Source organism: Trachymyrmex cornetzi, unplaced genomic scaffold (assembly GCF_001594075.2).
Source record: "Trachymyrmex cornetzi isolate Tcor2-1 unplaced genomic scaffold, Tcor1.1 scaffold482, whole genome shotgun sequence".
NCBI lineage: Eukaryota > Metazoa > Arthropoda > Insecta > Hymenoptera > Formicidae > Trachymyrmex > Trachymyrmex cornetzi.
The window spans coordinates 1,092,534-1,112,064 of record NW_017299641.1 but is presented as its reverse complement, the minus strand read 5'-3'; the positions used below and the strand labels follow the sequence as shown (position 1 = coordinate 1,112,064).

The following is a 19,531-nucleotide window of genomic DNA, read 5'->3' as shown; positions in this document are numbered from 1 at the left end:
CGCGACGTCGGACGTCGCCGCTGGCCGCGCTGCGCCGCCGCGCCGCCGCGACTGCCGCGAGCCGCGAGACGTCTCCGTTTTGACAGATTGTGTGCGTTCCACGTGAACTCTTTGTTTGGACGCCGGGAATGCCGGAATGATCGCGGGGTGGTAGCCGGATCGGTCAGGCCACACGTTCTGACACGTTCGTCGTCCGGAGAATTCGAATTCGTGCTCAAGCGCGATAAGTACCGCTTTTGGGAGCGTCCGTTCAGGTCGTTCAGGTCGTTCTCTCGACTGCGCCTCGTGAGTCTCGTCGCCTGAATCCCGTAACTCGTTTTCGACAATGCCCAATCGTCGTTGGTTGTAATCGCAGACCAGACACCAGACCAGACACGTGAGCGCCTTTGAGCGCCGCATCACTCCTTTGCATTCGCATGGGGGCGGGGGTTATGGGACGAGGAAAAAGGTGCTATATTTAGATATTTCTTTCGCCTCCTTTACTTATCTCGAGCAGACCGGATAAGCCGGATGGGAGAGACCTAGAATGTAATTTTTTTTTTTTTTTTTTTTTTTTTTTGTGTTTTGTGTATGCGTGTGTGTGTCTAATTAGGATGTGTTGTGCAACAAGTATCAATTGTAGCCCTTCGTGCGATGGAATATCGATGCTCCTCGACAAGAATGGGGCTCCATTCTCGTGCAGGAAAATGATACTTTCATTATTGTTGCTAGGGAGGCCCTCCTGTGATGGCAGGGAAAGATGGGAAGCTAGAGTCAAAAGGTGGAGACGTTATTCGGCAGGGATTCATGATAAAACGTTCGCAGAACAAGAAGCGCTTTACCCCGGTCAATTACAAGCAACGATGGTTTATCCTGACCAAACATTATCTCATTTACTACGACGGAGATGGTGAGGTGAGTAATTTGAATATATCCAAATGTTTGACCTTCTATTACGATCATGTTCAATTTGTGGCCGTGTTGGAAATTATATTTTCTCTTCTATTTTTGATTCTATTTTATTTATGCAAACGAAATAAACATTATACCTACGGTCTGCAAGATTTCCCCTATTTCTCAAAGTTGCCTGTTTCTCATTTATGCTAATTTGTGTTAACAAGATGTACATCTATCGAGCACGACGGTTGGAAGATGTTTTAATCAAGTCCATTAATTTGGTCCGTGATTTCAATAACATTTTACTAAAAGGAATTTATAAATTGTTCAACAAACATTCATCGAGTATAAAATTCCAGGAAACATTTCCAGGAAACACACTACTCATATTCTTTTTTACAGTTGCACAAAATTCACACATACATAGAAAATTATAATAATTTTTTTATCACGGAATCTTAAATTTCAAAAAAAGTTGCATTACAAACCTTATAATTTTGTGATTAATACGTAATCATAAACTTAATTAGCTATTAAGCTAGTAGGTAATTATTCGGTAACAATTCGGCGATTGTAAAACGTCCGATTTTTTGTTTTTATCCAAGAGACAATTAGACAAGAAGTCATTTATGCGTCGTCTACATTGAACAGTCTACAATACACGGAGTAAGAAGTAAAGAGTATGAAATTGACCAGTCACAGTCGGTTATTCTCACATTCGACTGTGATTGGTCAATTTCTTACTCTTACCTCTTACTCTTACTCCGTGTATTGTCAGAGGTTGAGCGGGTTGAACACGACGAGCAGGGTGGAGGTGATCGGTAACCGCGTGCGATCGTGACTAGCACCAATGGCTATCTCCGTCTCCGTCATCCGCATTGAGCGAGGTAGGAGGGGGGTGGTGATGATCTCCGGTAGGAGATGGCGGATAACGTGCACCTATACCTATAAAATTAGTGGCGCAGGCGCCCCGCGTGAATTTTCCATCCTATCTCTCCTTCCGCTTCTTCGTCGTTGATGCTGCTCAGTCAGTGGCCGTCGTTCGAGGGTCAGTCTCGACGACGCACGATCCTTAGACATCGTTTGGTATCGTTCCACACAAGTTGACGATTCCTCGGACGAGTCTATAACGCTTTAATCTCTGATCTCTCACTCTCTCTCTCTCTCATACGGCGAACAAAATAGAGAGACACACGCGGACGTAATTCAGCCGTTCTGCTGGTGAATCCTGTCCTATTTGATAGGACAGGAGAGTAGGGTTCCACAGTACACCTGTCGGAACCCTACACGACACTCCTTGTAGAGACACCAATTGTGATCAGCTGTGATCTCAATTATCTTTTTACATCGCTCCGCGAGAGAATCTCGGACCTCTTACGCGAATCCTACCGATTTGCGGTCATCCTGTTCACCACGTCACGAGCTCTACCATACAACGTGGAGGTAAAGAGCCGAATTCGGATACCTTTCTCTTTGTTCCGTTCTTTCGTTTTTATTTAATTGATTAGGCTGTCCATCCGAATGAATTCCGCTAGAAATGTTTCCGTTTGCAAATTACTTTTTCGCGTCTAAAGTGTATAGATATACCATACCAATATTCCAGTGATAGACCCACTTGTATTGTTTCAGTTTTCTCAATAAAAATCAACATCCACGTGCTAAATACATCCCCTCGTCAACGAGTATCTCCAAGTTATTTCGACACATTCAAGATTTCTAATTCTGATAATACTGTCATTATGCGATTTATATTGTCCTTGACCTTCTCTCTCCCTCCCTTTATCCGAGCTCTGGTGTCAAAGTTGTTGGTGTGAGCGCCAACCGATTTTTTATTTTGAATGAATCGACTGTTAATGCTAATCAGATGAGAAATTGTTGCAGCGCCGCAAGGAACGCGGACGGATCGCCGTGGAGAGCGTCCACGTGGTGGAGACGGCCAGCCTCGGGAATGGTGGAGGTGCTGTCAGTGATGTGGCGGGCGGCGGTGACGCCGCCGGCGGAGGAGGCGGCGGCGGCGGAATACCATCCGGACTGCCTTTCCAGGTGGGATATCGGGAAGCTGGTCAAGAGTACACCCTCTACCTCCTCGCCGCTCGCGAACAGGATCGCGCCGAATGGATACGCGCTATACGCGCTGGTAAGTCTCCCTCTTCCTCCACATCTTTCTTTCCCTCCCGTAACTAGAATGACGAGTCTTTCGGGGTGCCCAATTTTTATCGCAAATACAAGGAAAGGTATTAAAAGGAATTTTTTCTACGTTTAAATATAAAAAATACGTATGTTTGTAGATGATACGATTTTTGTCGCTGAAAACGAATCCGTAAATAAAATTGCCTATTGCTCTATCAGGTTTTTGAGAAAATTGATACTAAAGATGCCAAAAATAATATTTTTCGATTTTTTTGAGCTGAAATGTCCGAAAAACGTAACGACACACGTAATTGACAGATTCGTTTTTAGCGACAAAAAATCTACAAGAATCATTTTGTTCCGTTCGTGATTTAAAACAGCTGTGTCGGATAGTATAATCTATAAGACTCTAAATCCATTATTGATGTTGTACGTACAATATGCATGATTAAAGGTTTTTAAAATATGCGAATTGCAGTAAAATTGCAGTAAAATTCGGACCGACAACGTCTATTAAATCAATTCCAAGAGTAAAATTCAAAGTCGTACCATAAATGGTCATTTAAAGCGCAATATGTTATGCTTAAGAACAATTTGCGAACGACTACTTATTTGTAGTGTGCAGTGAGAATTCGGGCTTGAGCGGACGTTATCACGCGGGCCTATGGAGCGGAAAACGTTGGTCCTGCTGCCGATTATCAACACGCTCCGCCGAAGGCTGCGACACTTGCAGCTCCTGGTCCTCGAAGCCAGCTACGAACGTTACAAATCCGTCCTCGACGACAATGTCAGCCTCGACAACATCGACAACGTCCGTGCCCGGCAGCACCAATACCATTAACAATACCATTTCAACGACCATCGTCACGTCCGATCATCGTTCACAATCCAACGCCGAAGCGAATAACAATCCGATCGTCCAATCCCAGACTCGCTCAACAATCGGTTCGTATTTGACATTTATTACATTTTTACACGCTTTCATCCTCGTCTTTCGTTAAATAATTCCGTGTAAAGTAATTGGCGAACCGATGCGCTTCTCGTTTCAAAAGAGTCTTGGGACTAATGCTATTTAATAATGGATCATTCGTCGAATATAAAAATTCGATCCAGAAAAACTTTATTCATTTACCTGCATCGGACTTTTTTTTCTATGTCGATACGTCGTTCAGTTTTGTTACGATACGCTTGCCAAAATCTGCCAATTTGGCACCACGTAAATTTTATGCAATCATCGAACGAGCTAATTATGACCTAATTGGATATATAAACAATCGCTGGCGATGTATATATGAATCCTCGGGTTATCGCGAAAGAAGTATATTTTATCCGAGCGCGTATTGAAATAACGCATAAAGCGAACGGGTGATGCATGTAAACAGCGATATGTAATTAACTGTTAACAGCTTTAAACATTTAATATGGGTAATAACGAGTCTACCTTGTTTCAAGATCGATCTTGTTTATCGGCATGCTGTAAACTTGTTTTATTGTATAATATAATTGAGCGAGAATGATCCACATTGCTTAATTAAGCAACGGATTCCCCTATAAGTGAATTAAGAAAATCTTTTTTCCCTCGCGTACGCTAGTACGAGTGACTAGTACGTATAAGGATAATAGAAAAGAATTGTTTCCAAGCGAGTGATTTTCTGGATTTCTTATATCTTCAAGCCTAACTGACTTAGAACGGCTCATATGTATGACTTGAAAAAGTTTATACATTTCTAAAGGCGGAAAACCCTAAGCGCTCTCTATATAAGAGTAGGAAATACAGCATAAATTTTTGCTTCACTCTCGTGAAATTTTTATTTTTTAACGAAAGAAGATAAGAGACTCATGCATTTTTAATAACTACAGAGAGTAATGTCGTTGAATAAGGAAATTGATTCTTACTCATTTCGAGTGATTTTGTCCGAAAAAATAAGCACGATTGATAAGTTGACGTGGTGTGCACTCATGTAGGTATATGTGCGCCCTTTTGTTGTCGATCTCTCTTCGAGGATTAGACGAAAAACAATGAAACGGAGTTTTGCTGTAAACAGAACGATATTCGAACCGTCGCGACGTTGGAGCCTCTCTGTCGAAAACTTTTCTCTTAGACAGAGTGACATTTTCCTGACTTTTCGCGAACCCGAATCACATCGCCGTAAAATTGTCTCGGTCAAGTGTCATTCTTTCCGAGTGATTCAGCGAACGCTCCAGTTCCTTTATCGCTCGAGACAAGATAGTCCTCCGATTTTGCTAATAATGTTCCTGATATCGCGTATCGATAATTAAAATTTCGCGTAAAATGAACGTATTTCCATCTGACGGAAAACGAAATTCGAGACGGGAGAAAGAAATCTTTCAAACTCCTAGCTTCCCCAACGTGGATTAATCTGATTATAAAGCTCATTACTCGGATCACCGGGGCACTTGAGGAAATAGAGTTGTCATCGATGCGACGAGATATACGACTCAGATATAGGTCTCAGAGAAAGAGAGAGAAATATAGCGAAAAATACGTTAGAATACGTAACTCTTATTCACAAATACCCGAAAGCATGACATTTTGCCCTGCAGGAGCAAGATGTGACGTAGATGACAGTTTTTACGAAGGAAAACTTATTATTAGATAGCCTTTTATAAAAGATCGATACGCGAGCGATCGCGTAAAATACAACTGCCTACATATAGGCACCTCTATGCCATATACGAATTGTCTGTATATAATTCGCGAATATTAACGAGTTTCAAGTTATTATCCAGGCTCTGGAATGATATACTATAGTTTTCATAGCAGCTTTTTTCCTTTCTCGAGGTTTATCTTTCTCGAGTATGTCAGTCCATTATCCATTTGCATTAAATGCATTAAAGTTTTAGAGCGAATTGATATATATTGACGGCGGCGAGTCGCGCGAGAAACTTGCGATCGTCTTCCAAGACTCGAACCAAGTCTTGGCGACCTACTTAACGGCAAATTAAATTTCAGACATTTTAATTGCAAATTCGAGTATTGAAATGCGCTTAATATACTGCCAGGGCACTGCGTGTATAACGAAAATATATATATTTAATCTCGATTGATCAAATTTATTCCCACGACGCCCGGATTAAATTTATTCTCGGAACATCGGGCGCCGCCGCGCCGCGCCGCGGCAAATTAATCCAATTAATTTATTTTGTTAAAGAAACGCGGCATTTTTACACGCATACCTTTCGGCAAATTTCATCGTATTATTCTTCATCGTTCTTTTTTCCATCTTTCTCGAATAGTTGAACCTTAATGATGTTACGTAACGATCACTATTCAGTTAACAATTATCTCAATTAATCGCTCAAGGCGTTTCTCAATAAATTGCCTGTAATCAAGTTCTAGCATTGTACAATAATTTGTTTAAATCGCGATCATTCCGTCTATTTAATTTCGAGAATCGGCGATTTGCGAGAAGTTGTCGCGTTTTTATCCAAATTGACATTCGCGACGTAGCACCGGCCTCCGCGTTGTTTCCACGGCAGATAGGCCTTGCATTTATGTATGCAATATTCAACATCCTCGATGCTTCTGGCGCAATGAGACGCGACTCAAGACTCAATGTAGCACGAATCTAGTACAACTTGGTTTAGTACAGTTTTTTAATAGTGATTTAATAGAATTTAATACGCGCGGAAAGTCTGGCGGTGCCGTTGTCGAAAATTTTATGAATTTGAAGTCGCATATGTTGGTACGTGAATTTCAAAGTGGCATTTAGATTTAGCAAGTAGATTTGAGTAGCCTTCGGATTCACAACGTTTCTGCGTTTTACCCACTGGTTAGTCTTTTTACCCTTTGTGATAGGCCTTTGCGATGAAGACCTTTAGAGAGAGAGAGAGAGAGAGAGAGAGAGAGAGAGAGAGAGAGGGGGGGGGGGGGGGGAATGTATGTCTTTCTCTCTCGCATACAAAATACGACTCGTGTCTAATTAAGAACAAGGGCCGATATTCATAGTCGGTTCTTACATTTAAGTACAGTCTTGATACGTCATAAGCCTATCACAGAACAGTATTAGCATTTTAAGACATTACTTGAGGCGGTCTTAAAATAAAAATGTACTATGAACATCGGCGGCCTCTCTTTCTCTCATGAACTTGTCTTTAGCCCGTCGACGCGCAGGGCACTTGATCTTTCATCCTTCGAATCCTGCCGCTTTAATTTGCTCGCCACGATATCAGACGTGACACGACTCCATTATATGAACGTCGAGTAGGTCGAGCACGCAATTAACAAGTTTGCTTGAGAACGGTGCGCGACGAGAAACTACAGTTAGCAAATGAATGCAGTCGAGAGCTAAATCTTAACTACTTCTGACGTTGCAATACGGCGGGGGCGCGTCGTGAAATGCAGCCGGCCTTTTTTTCTCTCGAGCATCCTTGACTCGTCGTCGAGTATAAGCCTCGCGCCCGTTTTCTTTCTTTCTTCTATCTTTCCCCGATGTGAGATTTTCTTTACACCGAAGCGGATCGCTCGTATATTCGAGACTAGCAGTATTCAGAATAGCAGTCGACGCTGCTAATTGAGTCTTTCGTCAAATATCGATCGAATCGGTTCGCTTCTTTGCGATTGAATATTGATTATTTTTATGCCAAAAGCGATACTTTCAGCTGTTTCCGTTTTGCATCTTTCTAAACGGCCGGTTTCATCAGAATCTTAAAAAAAAAGACTATTGTACCAAATTATAAAATCCAAGTGGTACTGTTCTTATTATTTACTTAATTAAGTTGCTATATCAATCTACTATGTGTTACCAGGCACGAAAGGATGAAATCGTCGATTTGATGCTAATAGCATCTTGGAACTCATAAAGAACTTATTGCGAAAAATACTTCTTACCTCAGCCAGGATTCGAATCTTCCGAATTCCGTGCGGGCGTCCTCCCAATTGGACCTCCGAGCTCCGAGGCGTGTTGGCCTCTTAAGACCTCTCAGGTACTGCAGTAATTTATCGCAGTAATCAATATGTATAGAGAGAAAGTACACATAGAAAAACAGCATGTATAAATGCAATAATATTAAGATTAGAACACAGGCGGGGCACCGTCCTGAAAATATCTTTATTTTCCCTGCTCACGATTGCGATAAAAAAAGCGCTCGCTTGAATTCAGGAAGAATTTTCTTTTATCGAGTTGCGAAAAAGAGATAAATATTTAATTCTCAAGCAAAATCATTATTTCTCACTGTACAAAATTCTCGATTTATATAATATTCTTGATATTAATTTGACGATAGACAATTTTCTGCCGTATTCAGCGCTTCCTGCGTAATTATCAAGTCTCTGGATATATCAAGCGATATTAGGAATATTAGTTTCCGGGCTGGTACGGGCAGGAACAACGTCCACGTAACGCATCGCGCGTCACAGTGCGTGTCGAAGAGTCGTCATCGTCGGCGGCATTAATCGGCGGCGAGGGAAGACTTCCGTGAAGGTGAAACTCTGAGGAAGGGGACTAAGCGAGACGGCGACGGCGACGACGACGCAGCCACAACTACGAGCACGACTCCGACTCCGACTCCGACTCCGACTCCCTTTCGCATTGTTGCTCGCGCGCGCTTAGACATTCTCCGAGCCGAGCCGAGCCGAGCCCAGTCCGCGTCGAGCCGCTTCCACGGTCGCTTCCGCGCCTTTACGAGGCCTTTACGAGGCCGTGTCTTGCCGTTACTCGCAAAGTGTCGCGGTGCGGTGCGGTGCGGTGCGGAGAATTCTCCGTGTGCCGGTGCGGGTGTCCGTACCAGATGTTGATCACGACGGGCCGTTAGCCAACGGGAGCTATGCTGGTGATAAGCGCCTTAAAACAGGTCGCGAACGCCGCTACCAACGCGGTTCATTCCGCTACCGGTAACGTTATCGGGCACGCTCACAGTAATTCCGGTGAGTCGACATTTTCCTTTCCCTTTCCAAATTCGAACGATCGCTCCTCGATATCTCTTTGCTGATCTCTATAACTATGCTTTAGCTAATGTTGGTAGTATCAACTATAATTCTATCAACCAATGTAGTTGGCGATCCAAAAATTACTATAAATTATAGTTAAATTACTGTAATTTCAACCATTTTTACGGTAACAATAATATAATATAATATATATATTATAACCTTATTTTCGGGGACTGCCAACTACATATATACATACATACGAGTATACCTATATTTGTTGATGGAATTATATCATTGCTAACATTACAGTAGTAATAATCATAATTATGTAACCTACAAACATTTTTTTTCTCTCGGTGTAGTATCTGCAGTCTCGATTTTCTTCTGAAATTCTATTCTGGTCGATCAAAATGGTCTTAAAATACGACGTTTTAGATATCGAAATTATTTGGATATCTCGTACTCGGCAAAGGTACCTTTTTCGCTTTTTTCGTTTTAATGAAATGAAAAATTAAAATCTCGTTTCGTCATGTAGATGAAAGCAAAAGCAAAAGCAAGTAAGACGCGTTTGAAAGCATAACATGAAATCGGCTTGAAAATCGGTAGAAGCTTGCGTTTTCCATTCGTAACGTGAGATTTGTAAGAGCACTGTGCAGGTGAAGCGTTCTCTCTCTCTTCTTATTCCTACATCTTCCTTCTTATACATTACACTCACTCCTTATTTCTTTAGCTTTTCGGTTCAGTTCGTGCTATGGAAAGCATCCGCTATAGTATACATTTCTTTATTATCTGCGCGAAGAAATATCGCTTGCGCAAAATGTAAAAGGTTACACGGAGGAGCAAGAACGCAAGCGAGACCGACCTCCATCGGTTTCATAAGAACGGTACCACGACGGCGGTAACTTTCTTGCCACGCCTGTCAAGAATGTCAAGATCGCAACGTCAATCGTGATGCGAATTTTGCATTTTGCACTATATTATCAGGGAAATATACAAGTGATATATATCTTTAAGAAATGAATAAATAAATCTTCATTCATTGTACGCGAGTACGGATCTAATTACAAAGTCGCTAGAGAGGGATAAGTCACGATAAGAGAAATTGTCAACGATCGAGACTCGCCTGCGAGAGGAGCTGGGGAAAAATATGTTTCGCTTTATTCCGATCATTCGGACAAGTATCAAAAGTCAATTAAGTGTATAGCTAGACAAATGTCAATTACTTGCCGCGGCGAGATGTAATATCTCCCGTTATTATAGGTGACATTCACCTATTCAGGTTGCATGGAGACGTCAACACATTGAGCATTGTAATATAACTTGTAACGCGGTTTTGTCCAAACAATTCAAGGAAATATATGACAAATTGAGTAAAAGTTCACAAATCGACAGTTGTCAGAAAGGAACAAAGCGATTACGAAGGTGGAAATTGTTTCAATATAATCGTGGACTTTTCTAAATTCTAACCGATACGCGAGCACGTCGAGGCGAGTAGTAGCTTAGTTGCAACTATGCTCGCGCATTTACCATCGCACGATTTTTTTTTTGTGCGACGATAGAGTGTGGATCACTATCGTCTTCTCTAAGAGAATCACCAAGCGACACAGATATATACGACATTCTATCGTTCGGCTCAAGTTTATGTATCTTGATTATTGCTCGTTTCGCTTTGTCACCAACCGGCCGAACGACCGCGGAGTACGCGGAACGAGAAACCGAGAAACCGAGCGAGCGAGTGGGATGTAACATCGTTCGATGACCTCGCGAGCGAGAGGCGAATCGCTCTTCTGATGTTTTCACCAATATCTTAGAAAGTTTCTCGGCACTGCTCGCGAGACGCTACTAGCCTTGAAAATCACTCATTGCAGTACATACATATTACATACATATTTGTCTCATCTCTCGAACGCAATTGGAAATGTGCTCCAAACAGGTACATCTCGCCGAATCATTCACGATGTTCATCGGAATTTGTTGCGAATCGTTCGGAAAATTTCTTCTCGAAAAATTTCGTCGAGGTTGACAGCGAATCTTCTAATCTCCCAAAGTTCGTGAATCGGGATTAATCGTATAAATTTCGACGGTAGAAACACATTGGCAGAAATAAACATCGTTTGAAGAAGGATTAGGGTGGTTACCAATCGTATGTTTTAAAAGTACATGTACTCTTTTCGAGGTCGGAAAACAGCATACTCATACTTTTCACTTATTGTATTCTTTTTTTTTTTTCAGAAATGATAAAATTAAAAAAATTATTATTTAATACTTAAATTTATTATTTTACAAAAAAATTATGCTTAGCTTGTACTAAAGCTGTTTGCTTTGGGCAGTATGTAATATATGTATATATATTTAGCATATTTTAAAAGTTTTGTTGGAGGTTTGATGATTACATGTATATATTTGTTCAAAAAACTTACAAATTGCAAGATGCGTTGAATATATGAATTATTTTATTTTCTCAATTGTATTAATGTTAACATAAAAAAATCTGATAAAATGTGAATAAATATATTTATATGTAACTTTATGAAGACTGAATAGAGGTGCCAATAAAAATTACATTTTAAAAGTATCATTTTATTGAATATCGGCATATTTAAAATAGCAAACCCTTTCTTCTTCATTTTTTTACTTTTTTTTTTTTTTAAGTATACTTACTCTTTTTATGTGCAATCAATGTACTCTTTTCGTGCGACCGAGAGTTAGCAACCCTAGGAAGAGTTCCCAGATAGCACATATATTTAAAATCGGGATATAAGCAGAGCCGCATTAACCTACTTTGCGTCCATGGATTGAATTAATATTTCGAGTGTCCTTTTAAGATGTGATGTCATCTGGGTAAAGTTTTTTTAAAAGTTATATTAGATTAATTTAAGAATTGATTTGACAAAATTTTCGTAAATTATTTATTTGTTTCAAGTATAAAAATAGCAAAATGTACACAACAAAAATATGTAAATTTATATAATAATAAGTTATTTCTCAATGAGAACAGAAAGCGAATTTAATTTTTGTTCACTATAAATCATCTTGTCTACCTAGACTTTAAATCATTTATAAGCAACATTATTTCAATGCTCAACTAAAAAAAATTAGTTACTAGTCATTACGAAGAATATTACTAAGATCTCGGTAATCTAACTGCAAGGATATCCGGCCGGCAAGCGAGAGATCCGGATTCGATTCTCGACCGAATATTTTTCGCAATAAATTATTCGCAGTTTTTTTAGATTTTATCAACGTATGACAATTAATATTTTTTATTAAAAAATGCATATTGGCATCAAAAATTAATTGCCTGTACAATTTAATAAGTAATATTATTATTTTGTTTCTGCTCATGAATACGTTTTAAGTCCGGAAAAACATTTTGACGCCCGATATGCAGAATCAGAATGTATATAAATTCACACACGAAATATGTATTAAGCACTAAGATCCGTTTCGACCGCGAATGTAGGGTTCTTATGTGTGTAAAACAAAATTTTTTTCTAAAATTTGCCGCCCTGGACTATAGCCCATTTTTTTCAGCACACTGAAAAAAATAATGGTGTATCAACAGAATTATTTTAATTGAAAATAATTTTGTCAATTCACACAATAATGCTATTATATTAATGAAACAAATACGCTCTTGTTTAAATAACATTCTATTTGTTTCATTAATGCTCTGTTATTAAAGATTATTTTTAATTGAAATAATGCGATTGATGTAACATCTTTATTTTTCAGTATATACATGCTTTAATACAGCACTGGATGTAAGACATATTAAACATGATATTGAGACATCTTTCATACATATAGTGTGCATAATAACATCTTTAATATCCATTTCTAATGTAGATGAACTTTAATTTCGCTAAACTTGCTTTTAATTTTTTTCTAGTTCTGAGAATTGGAAAAAGATAAAGAGTTAGTTATAAGCTGAGATTAAAGTCAATCAATTGATGGAAATAGACACATACTAGGTTTATGTGTGCGTCAATAAATATTTGATAATGTGTTGCGTTATCATAAATACATAAATATAATATTGGATTATATTGAAAAAGATGGTTACCTTGGGTACGGATTATCCATTTCGGGATGCTCGTTCTTATACAACTTTGTTTTTCTACCGTTTCACTCCACTTTCCACGATCGCCTCACTGTCCCGGGTGCTCACTGGACTATTACTGCTACTTTCTACTGCTCGTTACAGATAATCAGTGGCGAACAACCTGCCATCGACAATGCGTGCGGTTTGCTAAAGCGAACCTGTGATTATTAAGAGCTTCGCTAAATATCACGTGTTTTATAATAATTAATTTAGGTATTTCGACGCTCTCGAAATAAATTTGAATTGGAAAAAACAGGAGTCTACACTCTGGGGAAAACGCAAGTGCAGCATTTAATAATACGAGGAATTTTCGCGTCGTTTATGAAAATTGAAGCCATGTTTCTCTTATCTTCAACTTTGACATTTCGTATCCGCGCGCGGAAACCGTCTCTCCTTCCGAGAATGTAGCGATAATCAGTGCCAAAAGTCACACACTATCTAATCGCGTATACACTCTCTCTCTCTCTCTCTCTCTCTCTCTCTCTCTCTCTCTCTCTCCGCATAGAGAACACAATATACAATGTACTTATAAAGCGGATGCACCCGTGTCATTCGATTAGTCGACATTCAATTGGTCTCTTTCACGATGTCGCGATTTCTTTCGCTTTTCTCGCAAGTCGTCCTGTTCCTCTCGGCGAGGGCCTCATCGGAGGTGAAAGAGGAGCCGACCTGTCGAATCATCGACGGTTACAACATCTGCCAGTACAAAGGGGTGCTCGTCGAAGTAACGCAACGCCGTTTCGAAGATCGATTGGACATCAGCGATCTAAATCTTCTGGCAATTCGAGAAGATGCCTTCAAGAACGTGACGGCGACGCACCTGTATCTGAATCAAGGCAACCGGATATCCATGTTGAAGAGGGGATCCTTCCGCGGTTTGCTCAACTTGGAGCGTCTCCACTTGGACGATAACGTGGTACCGTTGTCGGAGCACTTGTTCGCGGAATTGGGACACTTGCAGTCGCTCTCGTTGATCTTCAACAAGATCAATTCGATACCGAAAGACTCGTTTGCCGGCCTATCGAGTCTGATGTGGCTTTACTTGGGTTACAACGATATCGAAGCGGTCGAGGCGGAATCCTTCTCAAATCTCAATCCTGAGCTGCTATATCTGTGGCTCAATAACAATAATATCACTCGCATCGCCCCGGGCACTTTCGCCGTGTTAACCGAACTGAATCGCCTCCACTTGGACCACAATCGGCTGGTGGACTTGCCAAGCGGTGTCTTTCGAGGATCGAACAAGTTGGAGGTTCTTTACTTAAATGACAATCGGATAACTAGCGTCTCCAGGGCGCTTCTCTGTGACTTGGTTGGTTTGAAGAGACTCTTTCTTCAGCGGAACGAGATCAGTGCTCTCGAGCCGGAAACGTTCCGAGAGTTGTCACAACTGGAACTACTGCGACTAAACGGAAACAAACTGTCTCACATTGTAATCGGCACTTTCACTGGACTCTCCAATCTGGAAGAGATCAACCTGTCCGACAATAACATCCAGACGGTGGATAATGGCGCTTTCGCTTATTTCGTCAAATTGCGATATCTTTACTTCAGTGGTAACAATTTTACCGGACAAGTCGGCAAGGAAGTCAGTGGCCTCTCAGACGTTAAGGTCATCGTGGAATAGGGATCTACCTGTATGTAGATCAGCGTATAATTCTTTTCACATGATCAATATAAGAAAGAAATAAATAAATCCTTCATTGCTATACCTTATATGCGTTATCATATTATTATATGTTTTAATATGATTTATATTCTTTATATTGAGAAACACATACTGAAGTTAATGAGACTCGAACTAACGGCAGCTCGTGAGATAGAAATTAAGTATAATATTTCTTGATATATACTTATATTATGCGCGGTACTAAGTCTCGTTGACCAGATAACGAAATATTTCTTCTAACCTAACAATACAGAATACACCTACATACACCGCGTTGTATATTAGAATCAATGCTGAGAGTCGATTCCAATATCACGACGTCGCTATTTCAGACGTGACGTTTATCTCTCCTTCTTAAGGCTCTCCCATTTATTGAATTTCCGCGAAAGTCGGAATATTTTCGGAGATGCACCGAAAAGAGATGCGTCGTCGCCTCCGGCGGATTTTGTTACCCTCTTTTCACGTCGCGGGCTTTGTATCCCGGCGAGACTTTCATTACCGCGAGATATCCTTGAGATTCTCCCGGCGCTCTTCCAAAAGCTTCTCTATGAATCTGTGATTCAAGCCATTCACTGAGATATTGCGTGAAAAATTCGAGGATATCTTTGTATCCTGCGAAAATTAACAATGCTTTAAATTAAAGAAGAAATCTCTCCCTCTCGGTTAAGAAAATTGCTTAATGAAACATATTCGTTTTTCTTTATTTTCTCAATATAATCCGAAAAATATACTTTGAAAAACTTAGAGCAGAGTAAACTCTAAAGGATTGAAATACTCGTATTATATGATGCACCAACTCGTATAACTCGTGCCAAGTATTTCCAGCGCTAAGTTTCTTCTTTTTCTTTTAATTCTAACCTCGGTTACAAAAAGATGTACAACAATTTGTATTGGGGAAATTTTCTCCAATGGGCAGAAAACGAGACTGCTCAAGCATGGCGAAGATATCTCAAATATTTTTCGCAAAGAAAAAATTCTCGGGCGGAACTGCGTTGCTGAGATTGCCTCGGGTGATGAAACTCGGCCAAAAAGAAAATGGAAAGGGTAGTACTAAAGGAGCATTTTGAAATGCAAGATGTCACGCGACGAGAGAAGCTGATGCTGTTTAAACAATAGCAATAGTACCTATCTGGAGACACTTGTAGTGTCTCGGCGCAGAAAGAAACATGTTTAAAATAACCGCGACGGCAATCGTTTTGATTGAGTTTTGATTGAGTTGCGAGGCACCGAAAATCCGCACGCAGAGAGAGTTTGTCGATTTCACAGATATATAGGTAGACATGTATAATATCGTTTTTGTGCGAGGATGCAGCCGGCAGCGATGCAGCGCACGCAGTACACGCGACGAGCGTTGCACGTGCGAACGCTGGACGGTGCGGAAGAGATGCCATGCCGGAGAGGGGATGTAGGAGGTTTGAGGTCGCATTGATTTTGTCTAGACAGGGTGGAGACTGCTCTCGTGGGGTATCATTCTCCGCGTCCACGGTTTGGTATGCTGTCAGATCAGCGTAGTGCTCGTCAGTCGAGATGTTCCGTTTAGCTCCCGTCGTTCGTTGCCACGCGAGGAGAAACGTCGCTGTCCGGGCCGCTTTTTTCTGTGAAATTAAACGACGGACGCTTTAATAAAATAGTAATTATTAATTGTTATATCGCACAAAATTGTCAAGGATTCCATTTATATTACAACAATATCGTGATACGATGATATGTGAAGAACGTAAAGCAATTGTTTGCGGATAAACATAGAAAATGTGACGTTGTTAAGTTATTTGGCAAAAAAAGCGATTCGCGCGTATAATAGACAAATGTGTCACATCAAAATCTCAATACTAAATCTTTTTTCCCGTTTGCTCTTTTTCCAGGAACGCCTTCGACTCCGATAATGCCAGGTGGTACACCCGGCACACCATCCTCTAAAGCAAAGGTAAGTCCACGTTCCGTTGAAATGAAAACTTCCTCATTCTTAGCATTTTTACGTAATCCATGCAAATTAATTTTGTCTCGCAGGAAAAGATAATGTTGCGGGCGAAAGTTGTGGTGGCTCTGTATCCTTTTCGAGCCATCGAAGGCGGCGATTTGTCTCTTGAAAAGGTAAAGATGAAACAAAATTACATATATATATATATATATATATTGACATGTATATGTACATATGTATATAACAAAAAGAGGAAAGTTATAAATTATTACAATATACATATAATATAATGTATAACACATACTATTGTATTAAGTTGAAAATAGAATATTTATTACTTTTGATTTTACGAGTCTAGGGTGCAGAGTACGAGGTCTTGGACGATTCCCAGGAGCATTGGTGGAAAGTTAAGGACGAGAATGGGTATATAATTCTTTTTGAAATAGCTTCAAAAATTGCATTTGCACAACTTGGCTCTTCTTTAAAACTTCTTTACGGCAAACGAGTTAGCTATGTCTTATCTATACATGTTTTTGTTGTTTTACACATACGTCGCGGTAGCAACGATTAACCGACAATCGTGGAAAAATAATTGGTTGTACGCGCGCAATTTGCAAACAATAATCTTAATGGTATTCTTGTATAATCATCGATAATTATTCATAATAGCCAGATTGTTTACTTATATGCATACGTAGTGAAAAACGGGTTGCAGAAAGCTATATGACGCGCATTTAATTGCAGATCGATCGGCTATATTCCTAGCAACTACGTTAAAGAGAAGGAATTATTGGGACTGCAGAAATACGAGTAAGTTTGGCGTATAATCTTTTCCTACAAATCACCGCGAATTTAGTATCTCTTGGATCTCATAACACCTTATTGCTTTTTCCATTTTTCGAGTTATCACTTATCAGTCAACTATTTTTTCAACAGAACTTGAACACAGCGCTCGATAGTGATCTCATATAAATCGTAAGGTGGTACATGATAGGGTAAAAAAATGGTCCCACTTGCTGTTGTAGATGGTACGTAGGTGATATGTCAAGACAACGCGCCGAGTCATTGCTGAAACAAGAAGATAAAGAGGGCTGTTTTGTCGTTCGTAACTCGTCGACGAAAGGGCTTTACACGCTCTCACTTTATACGAAAGTGTAAGTTAACAGTACAAGTGGCTTCCACTGACTGGCTCTAAATTGTTTCACACCTCTTTCGACTGCCGATAATTTAAGATCTTTTGCTCTGCCGTAGGCCACATCCCCACGTGAAGCATTACCACATCAAACAAAATACCCGCGGAGAATTTTACTTGTCGGAAAAGCATTGCTGCGGCTCCATTCCCGATCTAGTTAATTATCATAGACACAACAGCGGTGGTCTAGCCAGTCGATTAAAGACCAGCCCCTGCGATCGTCCTGTACCACCGACTGCTGGCCTCAGTCATGGTATGTAAAATTTAATTTATATATACGCGTACACTTTCTCCATTCCTTAATATTGATATATTTCATATATAAAACACGCATAAGAGGAGATATCAAGAAAAGTTTTTCTCTATATGACGCTACATAACGGCTGGCGGCCTTTTTACAGACAAATGGGAAATCGACCCAGCGGAATTACATTTGCTGGAGGAGCTCGGGTCCGGGCAATTTGGAGTCGTGCGGAGAGGAAAATGGCGCGGCTCTATCGATGTCGCCGTGAAAATGATGAAAGAGGGAACCATGTCCGAGGATGATTTTATAGAAGAAGCTAAAGTAATGACGTAAGTCTCAATCTATTTTCCGCATCGAGACTTTCAATAGACATCCGAAACTGAAATCCTTTGAATTCAATCAAAAACTTTATAATGTTACAATTTATTCTCTAAATAATATCAATATCGATTTCTTTAAAATACGTTTATCATAATAAATTTTATTCGTTTGTGCAGAAAACTGCAACATCAAAACCTAGTCCAGCTATACGGCGTTTGCAGTAAAGATAGACCAATATATATTGTCACGGAATACATGCGACATGGATCTCTTCTCAACTACCTCCGCCGTCATGAAACCTCATTAGGTGCAAACGTTGGCCTCTTGTTAGATATGTGTATACAGGTAACGCAAATTCCGTCCTGCAGACAGTACAGAGAACATGTTACATCATGTGGCGGTTATCAACAGAATTCTAATTATCAAGATTTTCCGAATCTCCTATGGTATTTACATTTCTTTGTACAGGTTTGCAAAGGAATGGCATATTTAGAGAGGCACAACTATATACACAGGGATCTTGCAGCACGTAATTGTCTCGTGGGATCGGAAAATGTAGTAAAAGTTGCAGATTTTGGTTTAGCTAGGTATAAACTATTTAATTTTTCATTTTTATATTCCTACATTTTACAAAAGTAGAAAGCTCAGTATAAGCGAGTATTAAAATTTAACTGACTGAGGTGATGAATATTTTCAGGTATGTACTCGATGATCAGTATACCAGTAGCGGTGGCACTAAATTTCCTATTAAATGGGCGCCTCCGGAAGTTTTAAACTACACGCGCTTCAGTTCGAAATCGGATGTGTGGGCATACGGAGTACTTATGTGGGAAGTGTTTACGTGCGGAAAGATGCCTTACGGTCGCTTAAAGAATACGGAAGTCGTCGAGCGAGTGCAGCGAGGAATTATTTTGGAACGACCTAAAGCGTGTTTCAAGGAAGTGTATGAGGTAGGTAACTTGTGGCGTTTCTCGTATATTGTGTATAGAAACACGAGCTTATGGATTTGATTGATTCCAGGTGATGCGCAAATGCTGGGCTCACTCTCCGGAAGTACGACCGTCCTTCCGCGTCCTGAAAGAGCAGCTGATTAGCGTCTCCCAAGGATTGGTCAACGATTGACTCAACCTTCTGCGGTGTATGCGCCTGTCCTCACCATCCTGCCGATCGATCCGCTCGACGG

The 19,531-nt window shown here is 40.3% G+C and overlaps 2 protein-coding genes across 5 annotated transcripts; both read left to right on the top strand.

The window, feature by feature from the left end:
- The first annotated feature begins 372 nt into the window (after window positions 1-372).
- Window positions 373-19,470, top strand: Btk29A (tyrosine-protein kinase Btk29A). 4 transcript variants are annotated; one of them, XM_018513968.1, is made up of 15 exons: window positions 373-448; window positions 712-894; window positions 2,758-3,013; window positions 3,625-3,951; window positions 16,536-16,597; window positions 16,681-16,764; window positions 16,950-17,014; window positions 17,336-17,401; window positions 17,617-17,745; window positions 17,843-18,036; window positions 18,185-18,356; window positions 18,525-18,693; window positions 18,817-18,935; window positions 19,046-19,298; window positions 19,369-19,470. In XM_018513968.1, the coding sequence occupies exons 2-15, from the start codon at window positions 727-729 to the stop codon at window positions 19,468-19,470; spliced, it is 2,166 nt and encodes a 721-aa protein (XP_018369470.1). In that variant the 5' UTR covers window positions 373-448; window positions 712-726. The 4 variants fall into 4 exon arrangements, with proteins under 4 accessions (XP_018369470.1, XP_018369471.1, XP_018369472.1 ...); XM_018513969.1 differs by lacking the exon at window positions 373-448 and adding an exon at window positions 487-528; XM_018513970.1 differs by lacking the exons at window positions 373-448; window positions 712-894; window positions 2,758-3,013; window positions 3,625-3,951 and adding an exon at window positions 8,258-8,893.
- LOC108765308 (leucine-rich repeat-containing protein 15-like) lies at window positions 13,571-14,661 on the top strand. Its single transcript, XM_018513972.1, has one exon. The coding sequence runs from the start codon at window positions 13,591-13,593 to the stop codon at window positions 14,629-14,631; it is 1,041 nt and encodes a 346-aa protein (XP_018369474.1). The 5' UTR covers window positions 13,571-13,590; the 3' UTR covers window positions 14,632-14,661.
- Window positions 19,471-19,531: the final 61 nt, after the last annotated feature.